This window comes from Lynx canadensis, chromosome A2 (assembly GCF_007474595.2).
Source record: "Lynx canadensis isolate LIC74 chromosome A2, mLynCan4.pri.v2, whole genome shotgun sequence".
Lineage (NCBI taxonomy): Eukaryota > Metazoa > Chordata > Mammalia > Carnivora > Felidae > Lynx > Lynx canadensis.
In genome coordinates this window covers 121,803,406-121,827,507 of record NC_044304.2, presented here as the reverse complement: position 1 = coordinate 121,827,507, position 24,102 = coordinate 121,803,406, and the positions used below count along the sequence as shown (strand labels likewise).

The 24,102-nt window shown below is 55.2% G+C and overlaps 1 protein-coding gene and 1 pseudogene across 1 annotated transcript in view; both read right to left on the bottom strand.

Moving 5' to 3' along the window:
• Positions 1-388: 388 nt before the first annotated feature.
• MINDY4 (MINDY lysine 48 deubiquitinase 4) overlaps positions 389-24,102 on the bottom strand; it is a 116,219-nt gene continuing 92,505 nt past the window's right edge. Inside the window, 5 exon segments of the mRNA XM_030308184.1 lie at positions 389-831; positions 10,497-10,569; positions 11,105-11,285; positions 17,632-17,793; positions 20,919-20,982. Of these exon segments, the coding sequence (XP_030164044.1) occupies positions 783-831; positions 10,497-10,569; positions 11,105-11,285; positions 17,632-17,793; positions 20,919-20,982 (529 nt within the window). The 3' untranslated portion in view covers positions 389-782.
• LOC115527327 lies at positions 1,986-3,885 on the bottom strand (annotated as a pseudogene).

Genomic DNA, 24,102 nt, shown 5'->3' with positions numbered 1-24,102 from the left:
GCCCTCTGTGGCCAAGAGGTCCCTCCCTAGAAGGTTCTTCCCCCCATATCCACTTGGCCAGGTCCAGCCTACCCGCCAGGTCCACATGACCATCCTCCCGGGATCTCCCAGGGATCTGGGTCTGCCCTGAGACAGGTTCTAGGGGACCTGAGTTGTTTCTGGTCAGCAGGGCTTACACTGGTGCCTTAGACCTGAGGCTGATCAGTAGAAGACAGGCTAGACCAGAAGCTCAGCCAGTGACCCTACTGGACCACCTGCCTGCACAGACCCCTGCTAGGTGATATCTCCAGGGCTCTGGGTCCCCTCCGCCATCACTGTTCCCACCCTAGCCATGAACCATGCAGACTTCATGCTTCCTTCGCCATCACAGAATGAATGAGTCTCTCTCTGTCCTTAGCAAGGGTTTGACTTCTGCTTTATAAAAAGCCAACTACCAGAAATAATGAACCCGGGGTCCCCGGGCTGACCATATCACAGGCTTGATGAGGGGACAGGCAGCCCAGCAGGGTGCAAGGGAGGGACGCAGACAAAAAGTGGCAGAGGTGGTCCAATCCTTGGCAGTCACGGCTCAGCTGAGAGGAAGCCACGTAGCAGCACGCTGGGCCCTCATCACCGTCCTGGGGGCCCTTCATGGAAGGGGCAGGGAGGTTCTGGACACTTCTGGAGCATTGCTGGTCCAGACAGGAGGGACGCTCTTCTTAAGGACTTGTCTCTGAGGCCTGGGGCTCAGCTGTCACCCCCAGTGATGAGTGGTGGAGCCATAGGCTTACCCACAGGAAAGGTCACAGGATGGGGTCGGAGCCGTTCCAGTTCACCGATGCCCCCTTCCACCTATGCACAGAGTGACAGATACAGAGTTAGAGCTGCAGGTGCCCACAGAGGAGCTGCCTCTTGTCCTCACTCACCTGAAGTTCCTGTCTCAGGGGCTTTGAGGATCTCTGGTTCCACCCTCCCTACCTCACCTCTCCACATTCACACACGAACCTACACGCTAGGCCCTTGTGAAACACAAATACACCTCGGACCCCAGAGAGCCATGGAGAAGACAGAAGCGACAGATCATTTGTTCATTCATTCATTCATTCATCCCACAAGGGTCTACTGAGAACCTCATCCGTGCCTGGCACTAGAGGGCCCTCAGCCGATGCAAGTAGGTGATTCACATGTGCGGATCCGGCCACCTTCCAGGGGTACTGATGGTGACACTTTAAAGCACATGGGAAGACCGAGATATGGGAGAAGGCTGGAGTGTTGTCCCAGAGAAGGAGGGAGAGAGGTGGGGGCAGAGGGTGGGAAGCAGGCAAGGTGGCACACAGCACAGGACCTGAAAGCCTCGAAGGAATCTGGGCTTTGCTCTAAGAGCCACCGGAAGCCAGTAGAAGGCTGTGAGCAGCTCGGTAAAACACAGACTTGCATTTTTAAAAATTACTTCATGAAGCCTTAAGAAGCAGTGAGTACTGGGGTGCATGGGTGGCTCAGTCAGTTAAGCATCCAACTCTTGATTTTGACTCAGGTCATGATCTCCCGGTTCAGGGGTTCGAGCCCCACATCAGGCTCTGTGCTGATGACGCGGAGCCTGCTAGGGATTCTCTCTCTCCCCTTCTCTTTAACCCCTCCTCCGATCATGCATGCTTTCTCTCTCTCAAAATAGATAACATTAAAAAAAAAAAAAAAGCAGTGAGTATAATTTTACTGTAGCCCAGGGCTGGATACAATTTAATACTAGTTCAATTCCAAAATCAGAATTATTGGAGGTGAGACCACAAAACATCCCAACACTTGATTTTAATACATGGCACCCTAGTGTTCTAAAACAGTGGATGGGATATTTCTACAAGTTCTGGCACTGGCTGTATTACACATATACATACATCCTAAGGTTATATGAACTAAGAAGCAGGTGTTGCACACCTCAACAGCAGTCCTAGGGTGCAGACTTTGGGAACTGGGGTCTAGAAATGCTTTTCACAGTGTGGAGCTTGAGGAGAGAGCAGACATTTTCAAAACCTGAAGTTTGTCTTCCAACTGAAGTCAAAATCTTAACTGCCAACAGAGGAGGGTTAAAAAAAAAAAAAAAAAAGGAAGCTTTTCTCGCTTTAATTGCACATCTGCATTGCAAAGTCCAGTATCACTGAGATGGGAACTACAACCAGGGAGCGAACGGGTTCTCCAGAAGGAAGCCTGTTAGACTTCCCGATCGAATGCTTAGACGCACCAAGAGGTTTCGGTAGCCATTGGCTGTAAACCCAACCTTCTCCGCCTGCATGAATAACCCAGACGCCCTCTGAATTTCTTTCTCCTCCCTTCCTCAGGCTTCCTCTCTTTGTCTTTCTTCATGTGTGTGCCTTGCTTCAACTGCCACATCAATGGCTCTGGTTTTTAGGTGGGGAGGGACAGCCCTCCCCAGGCAGTGGGATTACTTTCCTCTTGACTACGGGCAGCCTCTTGGTATCTGTAAGACTGGATTTTCCTCTGTTGAATATTTTGCACACTTTACACCAGCCCATTCCTCTTCAAATGGGCTAAAGATTTCTTGTCATGTGAAGAAAAAAAAATCTTAGTGGTAATTCTGTGGGTCTTGTTCCCGTGGAAAGGTTTAGTGTGGGAGATATTTGCACGTCGTCTGTTTTGGAATGATTACTATCCCGTTGTTCTCCTAGCTTCACCCAGCACACTGTGAGGACAGACGGAATCTGAGAATATAGTGCTCGTCATAGTCTAGACACGAGACACAGCCCTGCCTTGTGTGGCACATGCCGGTCAATGTCCCCAGAACTTCTTATCCAGTCTATACAGGAATGCCGAATTGCATCTTTTCGTTACAACGCTTGGCATAGAACGCTGAAATGGTGGATAATGGCAGAAAACGTGCCAAGCCATGACTGTTACACTGCTTTAGCAAACTCGTCCTTCAAAGCTAGCTTTGCGTGCTCTTCATTATTGTTGATAATGCCCTGTGATGCTGAGAGAGCCCACCCAAAATGGGGTTGGCTGGCTTTTTCACAGCCAACCCTGTCCCTCCTGTATGAAAGGCTGGGAGGTGCCTCTCACCAGCCGAACCGTTCGATCCCTGGGATCCATCTGGTCACAAATGTTCAGAAGTGGGTCTGGATGTGCAAAAAAGTTTGCACACATTTCTAGAAGAGGTCTTTTCTCAAGACTACTTATTGGAAGACCTACTTCAGCAAGACACATTCCAAACATTACCTGTGATGACACACACAACCCTCTTGTGCTCGTCCACCGACCCTACCTCTTGCTCATCGTCGATCACGTCACGTGAATCGAAACGGTCGGTACCACTCGTTCCTTTGGCTGTGGGGGCATTCAGTGATTCTGTGGTGTCTGGGTGCTTTCGATTTTTTGAGCTGCTATGTGTCAGCACTGGGGCAGATCCAGAGGAATCTATTAGGTGGTCTGGGGTTGAGCCACTCTGATGGACTCCATCAGCATCATAGCATCCAATCACTGCTTGAAGAAGCACTGGGACTGCATCTGGAGACTCTTCAACATGACTGGGAGAGGTCAGGCCACTCCTAGGCAGTCAGCACCCAATGCCTGTGCTGTTTGGGACTGGAGTCGATGATGCCCCAGGGTAGCCCCTACAGGGCCAGTCAGTAGCAATGATGGATGCAGCTCTCACCTGCACAACTGAGCAGGCTGCGGGGGTAAGACAGGCTGGGAAAGCTCTGTGCTGATCACAGGCTCCAAGGGACTAGGCTGACCTATTGCGCCAAGTGGGTTACGAGTACTTCAACCATCCGCAGCAACGCGACTCGGGGCTTAATTGATTCTACCATGCAACTTGAGATTTTCAGTTTTCTTTCTCTGTTCATCACATGTGCAGTTTTGAAGCATGTCAGGAAAAAACTTTTATTGTTCCATTAAGATTTATAGGCTGGGGCGCCTGGGTGGCGCAGTCGGTTAAGCGTCCGACTTCAGCCAGGTCACGATCTCGCGGTCCGTGAGTTCCAGCCCCGCGTCAGGCTCTGGGCTGATGGCTCGGAGCCTGGAGCCTGTTTCCGATTCGGTGTCTCCCTTTCTCTCTGCTCCTCCCCCGTTCATGCTCTGTCTCTCTCTCTCTGTCCCAAAAATAAATAAATGTTGAAAAAAAAAAAATTTAAAAAAAAAAAAAAGATTTATAGGTAAGCATCAGCCTCTGTAAGTTTCTTATCAAAGTCTTGGACACCAGGGACACACCCTGAATCCAGACCCCCCCAGGAGGAGGCAGAAACGAGGTGTGGAGGAGAGCAATGCTCCACCCACAGCCTCACTCCAGGCAGGCATCACAGACCCAGATTGTGAAGGTGAAACTATTGCCCAGACCACAATGGTTCCTTGCCCTAGTCGTGGCAAGAATGGGCATGGAGGTGGGGGAGTCAAAAGTACACCAGACTCCTTGTATCCCTAGAAGACCTACCCTCAGCCTGGCCCCCGCAGCCCTTCTCCACAACCCTCGCCATCCCTCCCAGTCTTCACCCCTGACTCTGATGAGCAGAGAGAGGTCCCTCCTAGGAGCTCCCAATCTGCAAATATCTCCGATCCTGGCAGCATGGCATTTGGCCTCAATGCAGGGTCACATTTGTCTGCTACTGGGCACGCCACAACAATGGGTCACCGAGTCTTACAGTTCGGGGGGCGGGGGGGGGGGGTTATGTTTAGTTTTGAGGCTTTTTACAGAGGTTAGATAACTCACTGCAGCCCAGCCAACAGGGGCCAATAGTGGGGAGAGCATTAGAAGCGCCAGAGAAAAGCAGTTCAGAATTGCTAGAAAATCAGAAATGTTTTTCAACGGCAAGGGCTGAAGACACAGGATACTGTGTTTGTGTGGGGATGAATGGTTCTCCAGCAGGAAAGTCCACGGTCAATTACAAGGACCGTAAACAGAGCTCTGCATATGCAATTAGGGACTAGCAGAGAAAGGGGAGGGATGAAACGGAACCGCAGACAGCGCAGCAGGCAGAATCCCAGCTCACTCATCCAGTGTTAATTCAGGACGTAAGAGTGAGAGTTTACAGCAGGCTTGCTCAGCCTTGGAGCACTGACATTGTGGGCTAGGTGATTTTGTTGTGGGGGCTTGTCATGTGCACTCTGGGATGTTTAGCACCCTCTTCCCCAGCCGTGATACCCAAAAATGTCTCCAGACATTGCCAAATATTCCCTGGGGCATGCAATCACCTGGCGAGGACCACTGGCTTAGGGGTTGAGCTCAGTGAAGATGCTGTGGTCCCTGGAGCTCAGGGAGGCTCAGCATCACAGAGAGGGCCCACCTCATGGCCACAAATGAGGCCCTTGCCTCCCATGGGCCATCCCTATAGAAGAGCAGCAGGTACCTGCCTCCCCACCCCGATTTTCAGCATTGATGACACTAGTGCATTTCAGCAGGGGTTCTAGGGAGAACACCTAATAAAGCCTATAGCAGCAAGAAGAAGAGGACAGACCTGGCTTTAAAGCCCCCAGAGCTGACCAGTAGAAATATACCACGGAATTCCTCTTACTCACTGTGGATTTCCAGACTAGCATCCTGTGGGCAAGTTCCCCTTGCTGTGCCCCAGCCACTGGGAGCCAGAGCACTGTGGAATGAGCCCCATAGGCTGGCTCTCACCTGTGCGCCTTGGCCTGTGCTGTGCCCTCCACCTGGAATAACCATCCCTCATCCCCGCCCCCCATTCTTCAGGATCAGATCCAGGACTCCTCCTTCCAGAAGTGTTCTCTGACCCCAAGCAGCCTGAGGGTCCTTTCTCAGCACCATGTTATCATGGGGTCTCCCTCCACCACTAGACTGGAAGCCCCTCAAGGGCAGAGCTGGTATCACTCGCCTCTGTGCCCTCCAAGGCCTCTCAGTGCCAAAGCACAGGCTGCTGGGGTGCCATTAAATGAACACACTCCTCCATGGCAGCTGCTTTTTCTGAAGCCCTGGGCGCCTGGTGGGGAAACCTTAGTCTTCGTGCACACTGCACTCTCCCTTGCCTTTGACCCAGGCAGTCACAAAGCACTGCCCACGGACCTCGTCCTCTCTTGTCCCTCCCCCTCTGTTTCTTCCCGATTGTTCCTCCTCCCCACACCCCCCCCCCCACACACATGAGCCCCTGTGGTCTCCAAAGGAAAGGGATCCTTATACCCAATCAAGAGATGGGGAAACTGAGGTCTGGAGCAGAACCAACCCTCCTGGAGGTCATACAAGGTGACAGCAGCAGAGCCAGGACTCAACTGAGGTCTCCAGAGTCCCATTATGTACTCCTCCCTTGCATCATGATGTTGAGTATTCTGTGAACCCAACCACAAGGACACAATGGGCAGGGGTGTGTGCAGGTTGCATGACGGGGAATCAGAAGGGGCAGCTGGGGCCGTGGGAGCACCCAGGGAACCCTCCTTTGATGGGTGAGAACCACTATGAAGAGGGCACCTGAGCAAGAAGGGTGTCCGCGGAGGCGTGAAGACTGGCACAGGCCCCCAGGCAGGTGGGGACACAGCTGAGGGAGTTGGGCACTCAGCTCCAGCCCCTGGAAGGCACTGTTCCCAACTGAAATTATATTTTCAATTTCTTGTCTGAGCCTCCAAATAGAAACATCTGTGGCCCAGCCCCAGGCCCTGGTTATGAGTTCTTTCCTCTTTCCTCTGGACTATTGACAACTGTTTCATTTTCTCCTGCTCTAGCTAGGCTGGAAGCTCGAGAGGTCACTCTGTGCAACTTGTTTGGAAATGACCATAAATGAGTCTGGTTTTGCTGAGATGGTTACAGAACAGCGGGAATGGGAGCGTGGAGGACAGACCCTACATTCCTGACACAAGTGGCGGCAACGGGAGACCTCCTGAGGCCGGGATGCAAGTCACACTTGAGAGCAGAGGTGGCGCAGGACCTGGGGTAGTTCGACTTAGGATCCTCTTCCCCGAAGGCAAAGCTGACAGTCTGGTCTTGTGCAATGTCGCTGTGGCAACAAAGCCAGGTGGCGGGAAATCACACTGCCCGCTCTGTGACCTTCCCCAGGGCTGGGACAGCACGGGCCTAAGCTCCAGGACCTGGGTTGTCTGTGACTCGAGGTGTGACCTGGGGCACAGACCTCCACTCTGGAAACCCCCATCTGTGAAAGGAAGGCCCACATCAGGTGGTGTTCAAGGGCCTTTCTGTGGATCTCGGCAAGTTGCCAGATGGGCCAGATGTGTGGTGTCCTCGGTGCTGGCCCGGGTGAGCATCAGAGGTCCTTATGGGGCAACAGAGCTGGGTTTAAGGGTAGCCAGCACATCTCTCCCTGGATTAGGACAGGGTCGATCATGAACTTCTATTCAATGGTGAACTCTCTGAGAGCAAGAATCCAGTCTTATCCGGCTGTTTCTTCCATGGAGTCCAGCCCAGAAGTTCCATGAAGTTGAAGTGATGGGCCCACAGGTCTGGTCCCTCCTGTGGTAATGACCTGAGACGTGGCCTGACTTCAGGCCATGGCGCCACAGATACCCCCTTCCTGTCAGGGTGGGGACCTCCTGTGGGAAGCAGGGCTCATCCCCCAAGAGACAGGGCCCTTTCTCCCCAGGGTCTTCACTGACCTTGAAGGCCACTTTCCCAAGTTTCTCCCTTTGAGCTGTTTGAGAATCTGGGATGAAAACAAGACGCAAAGCCTTTGTAATCCAACCCCTTGGAACAGGATTCCAGGAGGCTAGGCCTGCTGTTTCCCATTATAGTGGTATGTTATCTGATGGGTACTTTGGTGGGGGGGGGGGGGTGGTGGGAGGAAGCCAGCATTCCCACCATTCACTCACCCACTCAGCTTCTCTGAGAATAGTACTGGGAAAAACCTCACAGCATTAACTGCCCAGGTGGGCCCGCCACGGTGGGACAAGTGACAGGGGAAGCAGTAGGCACAGGATGGATGCTCACACCTGGGGGAGGGGGAGAGGGAGGGGGAGGGGGCAGCCCACAGTCAGGAAGAAAGGACCCCTGGGCCAGCGTGTTACAGCAGGCCAGATGCTAGAGGGTCAGCACTTGACTTGACATCTGACTCACAAGGCAGCCAGGAAGGGCGACGGAGGGATAGGCGCTACCCTCACCGGGCACCAGAAGTTCTCAAAGTGTAGTCCGGGGCAAGCAGTGCCAACAATTCCTGGGAACTCCCCAGAAATGCACATTCCCAGGCCCTACCTAGATCTCCTGAACCAGAACCCCTGGGGGTAGGACCCGCTGATCACACCCTCCAGGGATGCCTGCTAAAGCCTGAGGATCACACCCTAGAGCAAATCTTCCCAATGGGTGAACCAGAGATGGGTACGGGTGTGTCAGAGCATTGATCCACACATCCATCAAGGGGCTGGGTAGGGTCTGGGCCAACCAGAGTCCCCAGGCCAGTGCTGTGTGCTACACAATGTGTGCTACACAAGTGTGATTTTTTGACCTGAGACAAGGACTAGGAAACACAGCTAGATGCCTTGCCCAACCCCCATGCCCTGACAGTGAACAGGGACAGAAAAGGGAAGGGCAGGGACTCAGCCTGGACCTTACACCCCAGGCCAAGGGCTCACTCCTGGCTGCAGGCAGTGTTCCCAGTTTCCTCATCATTTCACGGTTTCGTTCCATGGCACACCACTAGAGCTGGGGTGGGTGGGGTCCTGGGAGAAGGGGACAGCTGACGGAAGAGGAAGAGGCACTCTGGGCCCGCGCTCACACTCAGATGGCTCTGGCCTGAGCTCCCTGATGGACCAGAGCTCCGAGTTATTGTTGAGCACTGGACAACTAGGGCTGAGCCCAGAAAAGTCCAACCGCTGGGCCCATGTGAGGTACTGGGTGAGTCCTGCAGTGGAACCATTCTTGGGGGAAGAGGAGTTTTTCCAGATGGGGTAGCTGGAGAGGTCCCGGTGATGCTCCCCAAGCCCGGACCCCAGGAAGGATAGAGAGACAGATGGAGGTCCTCAGGGCGGGGGAGGTAGGCGGAGCCTGTGCCTAGGGTGCGGTCCACAGCCCTGCTTGGCAGGCTCACCTGCAGGAAGGATGCCCCGTGGCCTCCCACCCGGTCCTGCAGAGGGTGCCAAGGCCAGTGTCACCTCCTTTTTCCACTGCCGCTCTTCTCTCATCACCTGGAATGAGTGGCCCTTTGTACATGAAAGGAAAGCGACCTGCATGGGCCTTTAATCCTCCCGACGAAAGAAAAGCCAGCACATGACCCCACAAGAATGCTTTGTGCCTGGCTTGGTGGGCAGGCAGGTGGACGGATGAACAGACAGACGAATGGATGGGGCGTCATGAGGGTTCCCAACATCTCCCGCATCCCCTCTCTGGGGTCTCCACTGGGAATGGGGCTCCAGTCAAGGCTCACTTGCGGGCAGGTGGGCAGCACCCCTAGGCTGCAGGCGAGCCCCCTGGATCTCAGGCGGTCAGAGCCACGGGGCCTCAGTATCGTCCACATCGTCCTCCATCCCAACCCAATCATTTCATAGTCAGGGACATGAGGTTCTGCCTGAGGTCACACCGGTCACACCGGGCCGCTAAGGCAATAATAATAATAGTAAGAGCTGTTTACGGAAAACCTGGTAAAGTGCTAGGTGTTCTTCACAACAAGCCTGCGCTTGGCTCGCCCGTTTTCCCTGTCTTACAGCTGACAGCGTGAGGCACAGACAGGAAGACCAACAGCTCATGGCCGGAAAGCAGAAAGACCAGGGTTCGAACTCCAGAACCCAACGCTCACCACTTGCAAGTTCTACCTCTTCCCCGGAAAGCACTGGAATCCAGGCCTCCTCTTCCCCTCCCTGTCCCCCCCACCCCCGCCCACTGCTCCCCGAAGGCCTCCAAGTCATTGCCCGAAGGCTTTGTGGAGGGCCTGCCTGAGGCTGGGGGTGGCCCTCCAGAGTGCTGTTCCCAGTCCTGGGGCCTGGCCAGTGGGCTCATGAGTGAAGTGAGCCCCGACTCACCCCGAGTCTGAGCTGGACTGGAGGAGTCAAGGACCCCCACCCTGTGTCTGAGACTATAGGGCCCCTGGCCCGGGGGTTCAGAGCGCCCAACCCGCACCAATAGAATGACTGGGGCTGCTCCTCTCTAATGCCGAGGGTGCTGCTGCTACAGGAAGCCATCTGTGAGCTACACCCTAGGGGCCACTGAGGAGTTGGGCCCTCTCGCCATCCTACCCGGCGCCTTCCTATCCCCGCCCCTCCCCCTACCCGTCCTTCCTCTTGGTTGGACCTAACAGCACTTGCCACATGTGGTGGCTACCTCAAGAAGCACCTATTCATACCATCACCCCTGCCACAGGGGCATCCTCAGAAGCTGTCTGGAGACCGGTCACCTCACAGGTCACACACGTCTCCACGTGGGCCACAGAGCCCACAAGACGCTCCATACAAACAAGCCCCAGGCACTGCGTCCTTCCATTCTGCAAGGGCCCCGCCTCACCGCACACTCCTGGCTGGGGAGACCCAGAAACCCACCCTCCTTCCCACAGGTCCAACCACCCCCAACCACCACACCTCCCAGCCACTCAGGTGAGGTTCCACAGCCAGAGACAGACCGGACTCACCTGGTTCTGATGCAGAGCTCGAGGGGTGGGACGAGGTCATTGTCTCTGTCCTCAGGGATGGTCTGGGTGGTGTCTGGGGGGGCAGGAGAGAGAGGCGCCCGCTCATCAGCCCAGGACCCGAGCTCGGCCTACAGTTGGCACCGACAACCCAACTCTCCGGCACCTGCCCCACTTCTCATCTCTATGGGACCCACCCTTGTTCTCACCTATCAGTTCTCTTCTGAACCACAGCACTCTTCTCATGGCCTCCTACCTCCAGTCTTCACCCCCACCCTCCTGCCCCCTTCAGCTACCAGAAAAAGTCTTTCTCAAAACACATCTGATCTCATCACTCTCCTGCTCCAAAACCTTCCATGGCTCCTCGTTGCCTGGAGAATAGAACCCAAACTTGTCGGCATGGTATTCCAGGTCCTCTACTACGTGGTCTCAACTCCACCTTAGACCCCCCCCACTGCCATCAGTGTCTCAAGGCCCAGCTCTGGCCCCTCCTGTAGGAGGACCTGCCAACACACGATCTCTGATCCCCCAGTCCAGACCCGGGTCTGCATGGTTCTCTGCCCCAGGGATGTGCAAAGCCTGAGGGTGCAGGCCAGCGGGGGGCAGCGCACCCACGGTCAGCCGGATCTGCTCCTGCTGGTTGGCCAGGCCGTCGTAGTAGTACAGGTCGAAGAGCCTCTCAGCCCTCCAGTTCCTCAGGAGCTCCGGATGCAGGCTGAAGAGGACGCTGAAGTGGCTCTCACTGCACACCACCCAGATGGGGAACCTCGGAGTCTTCAGGAAGCAGCCCACCTGGAAAAGGCGGAGGGAGCGGACAGAGATGTCTGTGCCAGCACCAGGGAAAGGGCCTGAGCATCATCCATCCAACCCCGGGGTCGGGCTGGCCTCAGAGAGACCCTGCTGGGGATCACGGCCTGCGTGCCATGCTGGGGCCCCAGGCATCACTCCCAGACACCAGCTGGTCTCCCGGAGCCAACCCCAGCACTCTCTGGGCCTTTGCCTCACACACAGTCCTGCGAGATACCCCGGCCGGAAACCCAGGCACCCCTGCCACTTCCTCTCCCACACCTCGCTGGTTCACAGTGCGCCCATCCTGCCTCCAAAACTCCCTCACAGCCAGCCTCTCCTCCCCAGACGATGGCCTCCGAAGCGGTTCTTCCACACCCCCAGACCACAGCCGCACCAGCCTCTCACCAGCACCCCCACGCACCAGCACGGCGAGCCTCTGTGCCTCTGCACCCACCGTCCACCACCTAGAGCACTGCTACACGGGTCCTCCCCTGCCGGGTCCTGCGTCGCCCACGTTACCCAAGCAGGGAGCACGAATCACCTCCTTGTAGCTCCCGGGCGGGGGGGTTACCAGGTACTAGGTCCCAGGTACCCGCCTTCTCTCCTACAGTGCGTCACTGCCTCACAGCGATGCGCCGGCCTGCCCTGCACACTGGACTATATACCCCTAGCAGCAAGGGCAGAGGTTCGAGGTCAACATCAGCAAATGTTTGACAAATGAAGGTCCTCATGCATGAAGTGGATCTTCAACCAGGTAGGACTTTACCTTGAAGGCAGGTGGGCTTAGAGCCCCAGGGGGAAGGGAGAGAGGGCCTCTGGGCGAGGAGTAGGGAGGGGATGCCAGGAAAGATGTCCGGAGACACCCGGGGGCTAGCAGGGCATTTGGGAAAGAACACAGGGAAAAGGGAGGATGAGGGCTGGCACTTTCTGATGAGAGACTCCTCTGGAAAGCTCCCCACAGAGACTTCCATGGCAGAGGGGTGTTCGGGAAAGGCAGATACGATGGAACGTGCCTTACACCCTCAGTGCTGCTGCTGTTCTGCCAGCAAAGGGCAGAGAAGAGGCAAGAGCTCCCCACAAAGTCCTGCTCAGGTGCCCGGCTGGCTCTGCCCCTCGGACCAGCCATCCCTATGTGTGCTCTCTCCCGGTCACCTGTGACTCCCTTGAGCGGCACCTCTCCCCCACCCCGGGCCCTGGTTTATTCAGCTCTGCACACACCACGGGCCAGGCTGATTCTGGCCTAATCCCCACCAGCCCCAGGGAGATGTTTGCATGCTCAGGTATTTACAGCCACAGCCTGCGGATTAAGGAAAGAATGGGAATTATTTTTCCAGTGGGGAGAAGGGCATACTTTCTCTGGCCTGTCACAGAAGAGTGGCCGAGCGGTCTTCCTGGGGCCTCCTGGAGCCCTCCTGGGAGCTGGCTTTGGGCTGGGGTGTCTCGGACAGGGGGGCTGTGCTCACAAGGCCCTGAACCAGGTCCCTGGTGAAAGGCTTGCCCATAAACAGCCGCCTCCTCCAAAGGGTAGGAAGGAGATCTTTACAATGCACTCGTTTTCCCATTTTCCAAGCGTCCCGCCCCACCCCCACCTGGCCAGTAGGGCTCTCACCCTGGCCCCTTGTGACATTAAAATGTGACTACAGAGCTCGCTCGTTGGTGGATGCGGGGGGAATTAGATGCCTTAGAGGACGTGGCCGGACGTGCCTAAACCCCACTGCAAACTTGGCTCCTGTTCCAGGCTCAAAAGAGGCTTTTCTGGCAAGGGCATCACCTCGAACAGGGAGCCTTCTTGGGGACTCACGGCTCATTCACTGCAGGAAAAAGAACCATGCAACCTGCCAGGGGGCAGGCGTCTACATAATCAGCCACCCTGAATTTTCCAGCAGAGGGACAAAAGGGCAGCTTGCCATTTAGTTATTCAACGGTCAAAAGATTACAGGCAAAAAAGCTGCCCAGAGACTTTATAAATGAGTTTTCTCATTCAGGAGCCCCTTCCAAGTGGGTGACATTTTCCAAAGATGAAATTCACTTCCTGTGGGTTTGGAGGTAGCTGACCCAAGGCTTGGGGTGAGGAGTGAGGCTGGGGGGGGGCACATTTCCCTCAGTACAGTCTGAGGCTTTCTCCTGGTGGGTAGACGTAGTACAGCGAACATTCAGCACAGTTAGGAATCACTTTTAAAGGGGGATTCTTCAATCTTTTGCAAGGGTGAGGTGAGCGAATGCCCCACCCCCATCCGTGGACTGCCAGCTTAAAAGCCCTGATTCAAAAGAACCAACATCTGATTAATGGCAGGGTTGCTGTCTGTCATCTCTAAGGGTAACTGTCATTCAACCTGACACACTCTGGTCCTAGGCACCACATTCGACAGTGGGGGTACAGTAACGAAGGAAGCAGCAACCCTCTTGTCCTTACGGGGCTCACCAGGTTAACGGGGAAGACAGACAGTAACCAAACAATCATCCAGACACATCTGTACTGCATTTCACTAAATCTAAGATGCCATCGAAGTTGCCATTATATTTTGTTTCACTAAGAAAGAAAGCAAGCTGGCACTTGAAGTCTGACACTGCATTAATCGACTGCATTAATGCATCAAAATCTCGGAAATGTTCAAATGTGCACAAAGTTTGCATCTCAAGGGGCACCTGGGTGGCTCAGTTGGTTAAGCGTCCGACTTGGGCTCAGGTGATGATCTCACAGTTGGTGGATTCGAGCCCCGCATCTGGCTCTGTGCTGACAGCTCAGAGCCTGGAGCCTGTTTCAGATTCCGTGTCTCCCTCTCTGCCCCTCCCCTGCTCATGCACGCGCTCTCTCTCTCTCTCTCTCTCTCTCTCTGTCTCTCTCTCTCTCTAAGATAAACAAACATTAAAAATAATTTTTTTTAATTTTTTTTTCAACGTTTATTTATTTTTGGGACAGAGAGAGACAGAGCATGAACGGGGGAGGGGCAGAGAGAGAGGGAGACACAGAATCGGAAACAGGCTGCAGGCTCTGAGCCATCAGCCCAGAGCCCGACGCGGGGCTCGAACTCACGGACCACAAGATCGTGACCTGGCTGAAGTCGGACGCTTAACCGACTGCGCCACCCAGGCGCCCCTAAAAATAATTTTTAAAAAAATTTTTTAAAAGTTTCATCGCAAAAGCAATGAAATGTGACACTTTGAACCAAGAAGAGGCCTCTCCAGGAAAGACTTGAGATTCTACAGTGGAGAATGACAAGGTAGCAGGGGACTGTGAGAGCAGACCCCTATTTAGATGGAGTGGTTAGGTCAGGAAAGCTTTCCCTTAGGAAGTGACAGTTAAGTCAAAATGTGAAGGGAAGAAAAAGCAGGGGCAAGTCTCATAGGGTCTTGTAAGTTGTGGGAAGTTTGGGATTTCAGTCTGCATTAGTTTGCTCGGGCTGCCATAACAAAGTGCCACAGACTGGGTGGCTTCAACAGCAGAAAGTTATTTCCTCATGGTCCTGCAGGCCGGAGGTACCAGATCGGGGTGTCACAGGGCTGGTTTCCTCGGAGGCCTCTCGCCTGGGCCTGCAGCGGGCCGCCTCCTCCCTACGTCTTCACGTGCTCTGCCCTCGTGTGTGTCTATGTCCTAAACCCCTCTTCTTACGAGGATACTAGTCAACTGGATTAGGGGCCACCCTAATGACCTCATCTTAACGTAATCACTTCTCAAAAGCCCTCTTTCCAAATCCAGTCACATTCTGAGGCTCTGAAGGTTAGGACTTCAACGTGCCAACTTGTGAGGGGACACAAGTCAGCCCTGAACAGTTTCAGAGGATTGGAAAACCACTGACAGGTGGAAAGCAAAAGAATGATGTCATTCAATCTGCTCTTCTAAAGATCACACTGGCTTCAGTGAAGGGACAGAACTCAGGGCGGGGGGGGGGGGGGGTGGTGGCGGTGGGGACAGGGGCCAGAGGTGTCACTGGTGTCTAGATCAGTGATACTGGTGGCTTGGACCATGGTAGAAATGGACAGACTGGAAAAACAACTTAGGGCAGGAGCCACATGACCTTGTGATGGGTCAGCCATGCTCCAGGGTTTGAATAAGTGAGTGGATGGTACTATTTGCGGAGCTGGGGAAAATGGGAGGAGGCTGCAGCCGGCAGAGCCTTCCCCGCCAAGCTCAGTCTTTGCTCAGATCCCTTCATGAAGGCAGCAAGGCACGTGCCCTACAGGGCATGGGAGAATCACTAAAGTTAAACTTCTGGTCCCATGCTGTCCTTTCCTGGACTGCCAGTCCCCCACTGCCACAATCACCATGAGCCAGGAGGGGCTGGCCTTCCAACTACAGCTCGACAATGCGGTGCAGCCCACATTTGTGAGCTCGAGGGCAGGGAGAATGAGGTGCAAGTCAGATAGGCACGACCAGCCCACTGGGGTCATGGAGAGCCGATGGGGGTCCAGAACACAGCCGGGCTGTGGCAAGAGGCTGGCTAGTTCAGCAGGGGGTGCTCGGCCCAGAGCTTCCTCTGCTTCCCCCCAGACATACCGGGGTGTGGGCATCTAATAAGCTCACCAATAGGCAGGACCTCCCTACCCTCCAGCCCCCACATATTCAGTAAGGGTCTTAGAACCTTCCAGCCAGAGGCTGCACTGAGAAGCTCAGGACAGGCTGAATGACAGTCAGGCCCAGTTCTGCCATCTGGGAGAGAAAGCCTTCCTTAAAGAGCTTGCAGCCTCAAGGCAGAGGAGCAAATCCCCCTTGCTGCAGGGAGATACGAGCCCCAGGCTTCAGCCAAGCATATAACAGCAGAGGGGCATCCGTGTGGATTCAAAAATCTGGATCCTTGTAGGGCCTGAATTTCTTCAATCAGCAATTTATTCCAAGGGAAAGACGACCCCCAATTGATGTTCCCATCAATTATCCTCCACAGACCGAAGGAAAATAGTTTACTTTTTGACCAACGCCCTCAACACAAGAATGAAACCAGGGCTCATGGTAAGCCTGGGGATTCCACGAGCCTGGCCAAGGTTACCTTTCTCAGCCCATGGAATTTCGGGCTAAATGCTTTCAGAGCCCACCCAGGGATGCTCAGGGGCCCTGGTGCTTCTCATGGGCCACGTGGCCACATTCCTGGGCTCCCTCCTGACACCAGCAAATCAGGGAGGGAGCCCTATCATTCTTTTCTCCCTAAGTCTTTGGAAGCCACAGGTTGGCTTCCTGTCCGTGGGAGAAGGGGTGTCACCCAGAGAGGGAATCTGGATGTGCAACCATGCCACATGGCCCATTAGCAATGGGACAGGATACCTGACCCTGTGGTCATGCAGGAAGAGCACCACGAAATCAACCAGAGAACAATGTCTTCTCTGAAGACACGAAAACTGATATTCAGACAAGGTCCAGGGGTAGGCTAGACAGGAACCCAGGGCCCGGTGGCCCTGCCCACCCTATAGACATACGGTCACCCTACCCTGCCCAGCTTTGCCTCGGGCCCAGCCCTTTCCAGGACCCTGGCTGCAGGGAGAGGGGAGGGAAAGGGACTAGTACACTAGCAAATACATGGGTGGCCTGTTAGGGGTTGAATTGTGCCCTCCACAAAAATATGTTGAGATCCTAGCCCCCAGTACTTCAGAGTGTGACCTTATTTGGAAATAGGGTTGTTGTAGATGTAACCAATTAAGCGGAGGTTAGTGGAGTAGAGTGGGCCCTTAGCCCAACATGACCGACATCCTTCCTTCTAAGAAAAGGAGGAGGCCCACGGGGAGAAGATGGCCCCATGACGACAGGCAGAGATTGGCATGATGAATCCACAAGCCAAAGAATGCCAAGAGTTGTCAGAAAACGGCAAAAGCCAGAAGAGAGGAGGATGGATTCTCTCAGTAGCTTTCAGCAGGGACATGGTCCTGCCAACGCCTTGATTTTGGACTTCTTCGGGGAGAACTTCTGCTCCCGGACAATCTCTACTGTTTTAAGCACCCATTTTGTGGTGCTTTGTTGTGGCAGCCCTGGGAAACTACGACATGGCCGAAGAGCTCAAATCCCCTGTCCCCGGAGAAGACCCCATCCCAACACTTGCCCCCCCACACATACACACACGTGTGCGTGTGCGTGACAACTGCACCCACTCTGGCCCACGATCACATTATAAATCCCCAGGAGTCCCTTTGAAACAACCTTTCCCAGAAGATGGTATCGGCTGGCTTTGGGGGTGAATTACGTGCCTATACTCGATAGTGGTGAAGCTATACTGCTTTCCAAACCCGCTGTGATTGAGCCTGGACCAAACTCTGACCAGCTCTGGGACCTGGAGTGGAACTTCTTCCCCCCCCCCCCCCCATTTTCCTTCTCACCCGTCCCAGGGAGCCGGGCCCTTCCGTCTCCAGAGACCTGAGCCGCCGGTACCTGGCAGACGTTGTAGTGCTCAAACAGAGATAGGAATCCGATGTCGCTGCGCGCAGCAATGCCTTTCAGCAGTGTGATGTTCCCGTTCCCAGAATCTAGCTCAACCACATCGTTGAAAACATTGGACACTGCTTTCCCGGTCAGGAGCAGATTGACAAGTTCCTGCAGATTAAAGAAAGAGGGAGGGTTTGTCCAGGGGAGGTCGAGAACAAGAGAAAAGGGGTGGAAGAGGAAGGCAAGCAAGGAGGGAGAGAGACCAAAATTACAGGGGGCTGGGACTGAGTTCCTACGAGCCCTTGGGAAAGCTGCCAGCGGCCCCAGCCGAGGGATTCTAGGAGCGCATTGATCTTTACTCCACAGGCTTTCATTGAGTGCCAGCTGTGCACAGGACCCTGTCCTCAGCTCTGGGTGGCAGCAGGGGAGTGGGGGTGTCCTGTCAGGAGGGAAAGAATGGCTCATGACCTCAGGTGTCCGGTCTAAGCGGGGATCAGGTGTGTCCCTGCACGGCTGAAGCACAATGTAGGATGTGACCGGGGCTATAAAAACGTGTGCATGGCACACTCCAGGGCCAGGCACACATGGGACCACATGGCTGAGTCACAGCCACTTTGTGGAGAAGCCACATTTGGGTGGGGTCGTGAAGGATGGCATTTTTTTTCCTAAACTTCTTTTATTTTGAAGTAACTTTAGATTCAGAAGGATTTGTAAAAATAGCACAGAGAGTTCCTGTGCACCCTTCACCCAGCTTCCCCCAATGATAACATCTTACACGACCAGAGCCCGTTATCAGCAGCAGGAAGTGGACAATCGTGTGCGGCACCAGGAACTCGGCTCCAGGCCTGATCTGGATCTCACCAGTGACGGTGGGGTCTTCGAGCAGGGAGGGAGAGTGGAGGGCGGCGGAAGCAGAGAGGTGGAGGCGAGGAGCCCCAGTCTGGGTTCTGGCTCTGTCTCCGCCATCATCGCCAGGGTGGCATCACATGTTCAGCAGCCATGCGACTTGTGACGCACGGCCAACAGGTCAACATTCCCGCTGACCCCAGAACCGGGAAACAGGGACATGTGGAGCCCTGTTCCTCCGGCAGTCTCCTTCACCTTGATGTCCCCTGCATCAAGGTGGCAGGAAGCGCTCTTCCTTAAGCAAGGCAGCGAGGGGTCCAACCCCCTGTGAGGAATGGGGACACTGGGGCTCATAGACGGGAAAGGATTTACCCAGGCCCCACGGCTAGTTAGTGACAGTGCTGGACTTCTGTCCACATTTTCCGGCTCCCTGCCTGGTGTCCTTCCCTCGCCCCTCACTTGTTACCCTCAGGGTACCAGCTGGCTGCTAAAGATCCCAGAAGGGCGGCCGCTGAGTGTCTGCTGCACCCCTGGAGAAAGAGCTGAGTGAGCCCAGCCTCAGCACCTGGGCAGGCTGGACCCTCTGCGTCACCCACCCTATCTGCTCTGGAGTGCCTATAAGGCCAGCAGGTGGCCATCGCCCCCATGCTACCTGGGAACGGCCAGAATAGCCCTTTCCCAGCATAAACTTTGGAGGTGAGAGTTCACAGGAGTGTTTTCCCCTGAACTGTAAAAGCCACGCTCCCGTTAGTAAATCCCTCCGTCAACACCAAGACCCCTGTCCTGGTGGCAGTAAAAGACGTCCCCTCTGATGGCCAGAGAGCGAACCCCATTGGAGGCAGATAGCAAAGGGGCCCCATTGTGTCCTTGCAGAGGAAACGAGAAAAAATTTGGAGGAAATGTCTGCTCTGAGATACTGTACCTCAGGGGCAGTGGCCGCTAGGAAAGGCACGGCCTTTGGGGCAGCGGCCGCTAGGAAAGGCACGGCCTTTTTCAGATGGGTTCGAGTATTCCCATCTGGTTTTCAAGGAGAAGTAAAAGGCTCCTGCACCCCATTCTGTGTCCAACCTTCCTCAGAGCAGAAGGCCCTCTTGAAATGAGGGAAAAGGGGCGACACACGGCTCCCTGCCCCACGTCTCAAAATCATGCAGTGGCAAAGCTCAGTGGTCATGTAGCCCCTTGCTACTCAAAGTGTGGTCCGTGGACCAGCAGCATCGCCTGCTCTGGGAAGCCTGTTAGAAATTCAGAACCTCAGACCCCGGGCTGGACCCACTGAATCTGAGCCCGCTCTTCAACAAGCTTCCCGGGGCGGGGCTCATATACACATCAGAGTTTAAGAAGCACTGGTCTAATCCAAACTCCTCATGTTACAAATGAGGAAACTGAGGCTCGGGGAGGGGAAGAAAATCAGCCCAGCTCATTTGTGTGTGAAACCGTGAACACAGCTCAGAACTAGCCAGAGATTCTGGTCTGGCATCCTCTGCGCTCTGCTTGAGTGCCCACCCTTGGTCACATCTCTCTTTCCCTGCTGAGGGGGAAGCTCCCACAGAGAAGGCAGGCACCCAGAGAGGGCACTGGGCCATCCCGGACGGCCATTTACCCTGAGGCCTTTCTCTAGGAAGGTGGGCATCAGTCAACCCCATAGTCCCTCGGGTTGCCGGCACAAACTGCAGCTCTGGAGCTGGCCCCTGCACAGTACCCAGGTGTTTGCAGAGATGGCACAAGTGAGCCAGGACCGTCGGGACAAGGTCCTCGTTTGGGCCTGAGCAATTCTGCCCAGCCTGTCTGTGCTACACATGCTGTTCCCGTGTGCGTCGAGGAGCAGATATAACGATGGCCCGGGGGCCACTCTGGGAGGCCTGGCCATGCCGAGAAAGGCACAGACGGAAGCCAGGAATAACATCTAGCTCCCAGTCCTGATGCTCACTGAAAGCATCACGAACAGATCTCTTCTCTGGTATCACCGCACATCTGGGAGGATCGATGATAAGCAACTGTGCTAAGGGACCCCCTGCTCCATCAGGCCCCCCGAGGGCCCCTTTGTGAGGCTGCAGAGGGGAGGGTTATTGCCAGGACGATGTCCTGTGCAAACATAAAGGGTGCCACGGCCCTCATCTCCCCAGCTGGCCCAGAGCCCCCGATGTGCCCCCGGGGCTCTGGCTGGGGCTCTGGGCTATGCAGCGCCTGGCTGTGTCCTCAGCCCCTCTTGCACCCCCTGCAGTGCCAAGCACACAGGTCTGGTGCAGCAAGCTCTCCAGAAGTGGAAGCTGAACTGAGTGGCCTTTCTAGGTCTCCATGACAGTGAAGCCCAAAAGAGGCTGGCACATGAGAGCCGCTTGGGGGAAGGGGGAGGTGGGGGGAGGAGGGGAGCTGGCACGGGCAAAGAAAGAAGGGAGGAGGAAGGAAAAGAAGCACCCAGCTGCCCGGCGCCCCACTGCACCCCCTACCTGGGTGCAGTATCCATGTGCTCCAATCAGGTGGCTGGTGGGGACGTCGAAGTCCTGGCGAACCCTGGAAAACACAGAAGGGATGGTATTAGGATGCCTCTGCCTGACGCTCCTGGGCAAGCCTCACCGGGTGAGCTCCGGGTCTGGGGGGAAGCCAGGACTCCTCAGTTCACACTCACTCTGCTCTGGGCAGCAGCCTCCACGCTGGCTTCACCAGGGCCCCTGCCGACACGGAGAATGGCGACAGAGGAGTGACACGGCAGAAAGGCCCCTACAATTGGAATCCAGCGTCCTGCTTTCACATCCCAACTGTTGCTTACTAACAGTGGGGGCAGGGACATCCCGGTCCATCTCTGGACATCTGTCTGCGAGTCTGTTCAGTGGCAGCAACAGTCTCTAATGCCTGCTTGAGTCCTGAGACAGTAACTGCCACAGACCCTGTACCCCATACTACCATTATTCCTCCAACCCCTAGAACAAACCAAGGCTTTGAGAATACTGACTTGCTCGGGGCACTTGGCCATGGGCTTATGGAGCTGGTGGAGGACCCAGAAGCCAGTCTTGGAGGCCTGTGCTCCCCTGACCCCAGGTTACCACAGTGGCTCTACCCTCAGAAGGGGGCCCCTAAAAGGCAGGAGGTGAAAAGCCCCTTTGCCGAAACACATCCCTCGAACTGGAAGAAACCGACTTCTAGGGCTGTATGGAGCTGGAAACCAGGTGTCATTGTCAGCAGTGGCTCTGTCATACGCAGGGCCAGCACCAGGAGGCAACCCCACCCCTCCATGAATCTCAAAGCTCTCCTACCATCTAGAAAGCCCACCACTAAGACACAATTCCTTTCACCTACCCCCACCTAAATCCTCCAGGAGACTGTCATTGTCCACCACAACCGCGGATGAGCAAAGAGGAAAGGAGCCGTCATCTATGGAACGTGTCCGGGGATGCTAATTTCAGCCTCGTCCCCGGTGAAGCAAGGATGACTATATTTTACAGGCATGGAAAGTCCCAGCACGGCATCGCTGGGGGTGACACGAGGCTGCTGCACAGGCCCCGGGGCTTGCTGCCAGCCCAGCACCGTGCCCGCGGCCCGGCCTGCCTCCTCCGGCCCCACCCCAAAGAGACCACAGACAGACCGCCCAGAGGAAAGGGCTCAGCAATCGCGATGTTTGTTTTCCCTTTTAGTGCAAGAGAAGAGAAACCTGGTCTCAATTTTATGCTTTAAATCTAAGATCTGCCGAAAGTCCACAAACCTAAACCACTCTGGCCCCTGTATCTTTCCCAAACGAGTCTAGAAACTCAAGCTCCATGACCTTTGTAGGAGAAAACGCTTTCTTGTGGTTTTTAATAACCGTGGCCAAATGGGGATGCTTTGCGGTCCACATGGGCAGATGGGCTGGGGTTGGCCCTGCAGGGGCCCAGCGGAGAAGCACGGAGGCCTGGGGGTCCTGGGAACGGCCAGGGAGGCTCACCCACCAGAGACAGCCCAGCAGGCCCGGGAAGGAGCAGGCTGGGGCGCCAAATGGCCGCGGGCAGCGCTCAACTGGCGCTAGCTCAGGCAGAAGAATTGATGGAAACGCTCTCTGCAGCATATACGGGCATCTTCTGAAGAGAAGAAAATAACCTCAAAGGAGCCCTGGGTGGACCGATAAGCATCGCTGGCCCCATGCCAGCCTGAAGCTTTCAGAAGCGGTCTGATCTCCATAATCTCACAGCCTCGTGCTCACCCAGCGGGTCTGAGAGCCTGCGTCAACTGAGCACAGGGGTACAGGCGGAAAGGACAATGGGAGGAAACGGTAATTGCATCCTTAGGTGCAAACACGATGGGAAATTCAGGAGTGAGCACGGAGCTTGAAAGGGAGGAACGTCTGCATTTCACATTAGGGCGTTCAGGAGACGCCAGGGAGCAGCTTAGGGCTTAAGAGATTTACAACTTTGGCAAATCTAGATGCCCAGACCTCCCTCTAGGGGAAATCCCTGGAGAGCTGAATGTCAGGAGTCCTTGAGCAAAGGAAAAACGGCTTCTGCTCTGCCCAGAGACAGGGCAATTCAAAGGGCAGGGCCATCACCAGGCCCGAGTTCCAGCCCCGGCCTGCGGTGTGGTGGCAAACCTCTCCTCTCCAGCCTCAGTATCCCCTTCTGTGACATAAGGGACTTGCATGCACCAGATGAATGGTGTCGTGGGCTGAACTGTGCCCCGCACCCCCCCCCAAAACTGTGCCCCGCACCCCCCCCCCCCAATTCATATGTTGAAGCCCTGACCCCAGTACCTGAGAATGTGGCTGTATTTGCAGACAGGGCCTTTAAAGGAGTGATTTAAGTTCACTGAGCCCATTAGCGTAGGCCCTGACCCAAACTGACTGGTGTCCTTTCAAGAAGAGGAAACTTGGACACACAGAGGGACACCAGGGATGCATCCTGGCAGGGAAAACACCATGTGAGGACACAGAAGGTGGCAGCCACCTACAGGCCCAGGCGAGAGGCCTCAGAGGAAACCATCCCTGCTCACACTTTGATCTTGAACTTCCAGATTCCAGAGCTGTGAGTTCCTACTCTTTAAGCCACCCAGGCTGTGGCATTTTGTTACAGCAGCTCTAGCAAACTAACACAAGTGGCCCCCAACATCTGTTTCGACTCAGAGCTCTCTCTTCCAGTGACATCTTCTAGGCAGAAGCCAAATACATGAGTTACTCCGAAAGCATCCCATCCTTCTCCTTCTCCTAGCCTCTGGGGCCCCTCTGGGGTACCCCCAGGTGTCCAAGGCATGCAGTGTCCTGGGAGCAGGGGCTGAATCAAAGGAGGGGCTGCCTGAGCTCTGAGGCTCCCATACTTTCTGGGCTTCTGAGCCACAAGCAACGATGAGCCCTTCCGTGGGATTGATAACCATTCCAGTCTAATACGCAGGCTGTCCCTTCCACAGGCTACCTGAGGACTGGACAAACGCTGGGCCCTAAAGTAATCCTGCACAGCCTGGGGACACAGGTGCCAGGAGCAGGGAGAAGCCAGGGCTTGATGAAGTCTGTCCCCTGAGGCTGTTGCGCACTGGGGACCCCTTCAGGGAGGAGCCTACCTGGGTTCTGGATTCCAAGAAGCACCGTGTAGGAGAAGCCTGAATGGACTTGCCCAGGGCAGGGAACCTCAGGAGGAGGGGCTCAGCCCTAACTGCCCTACCACTGACCTCTTCAGC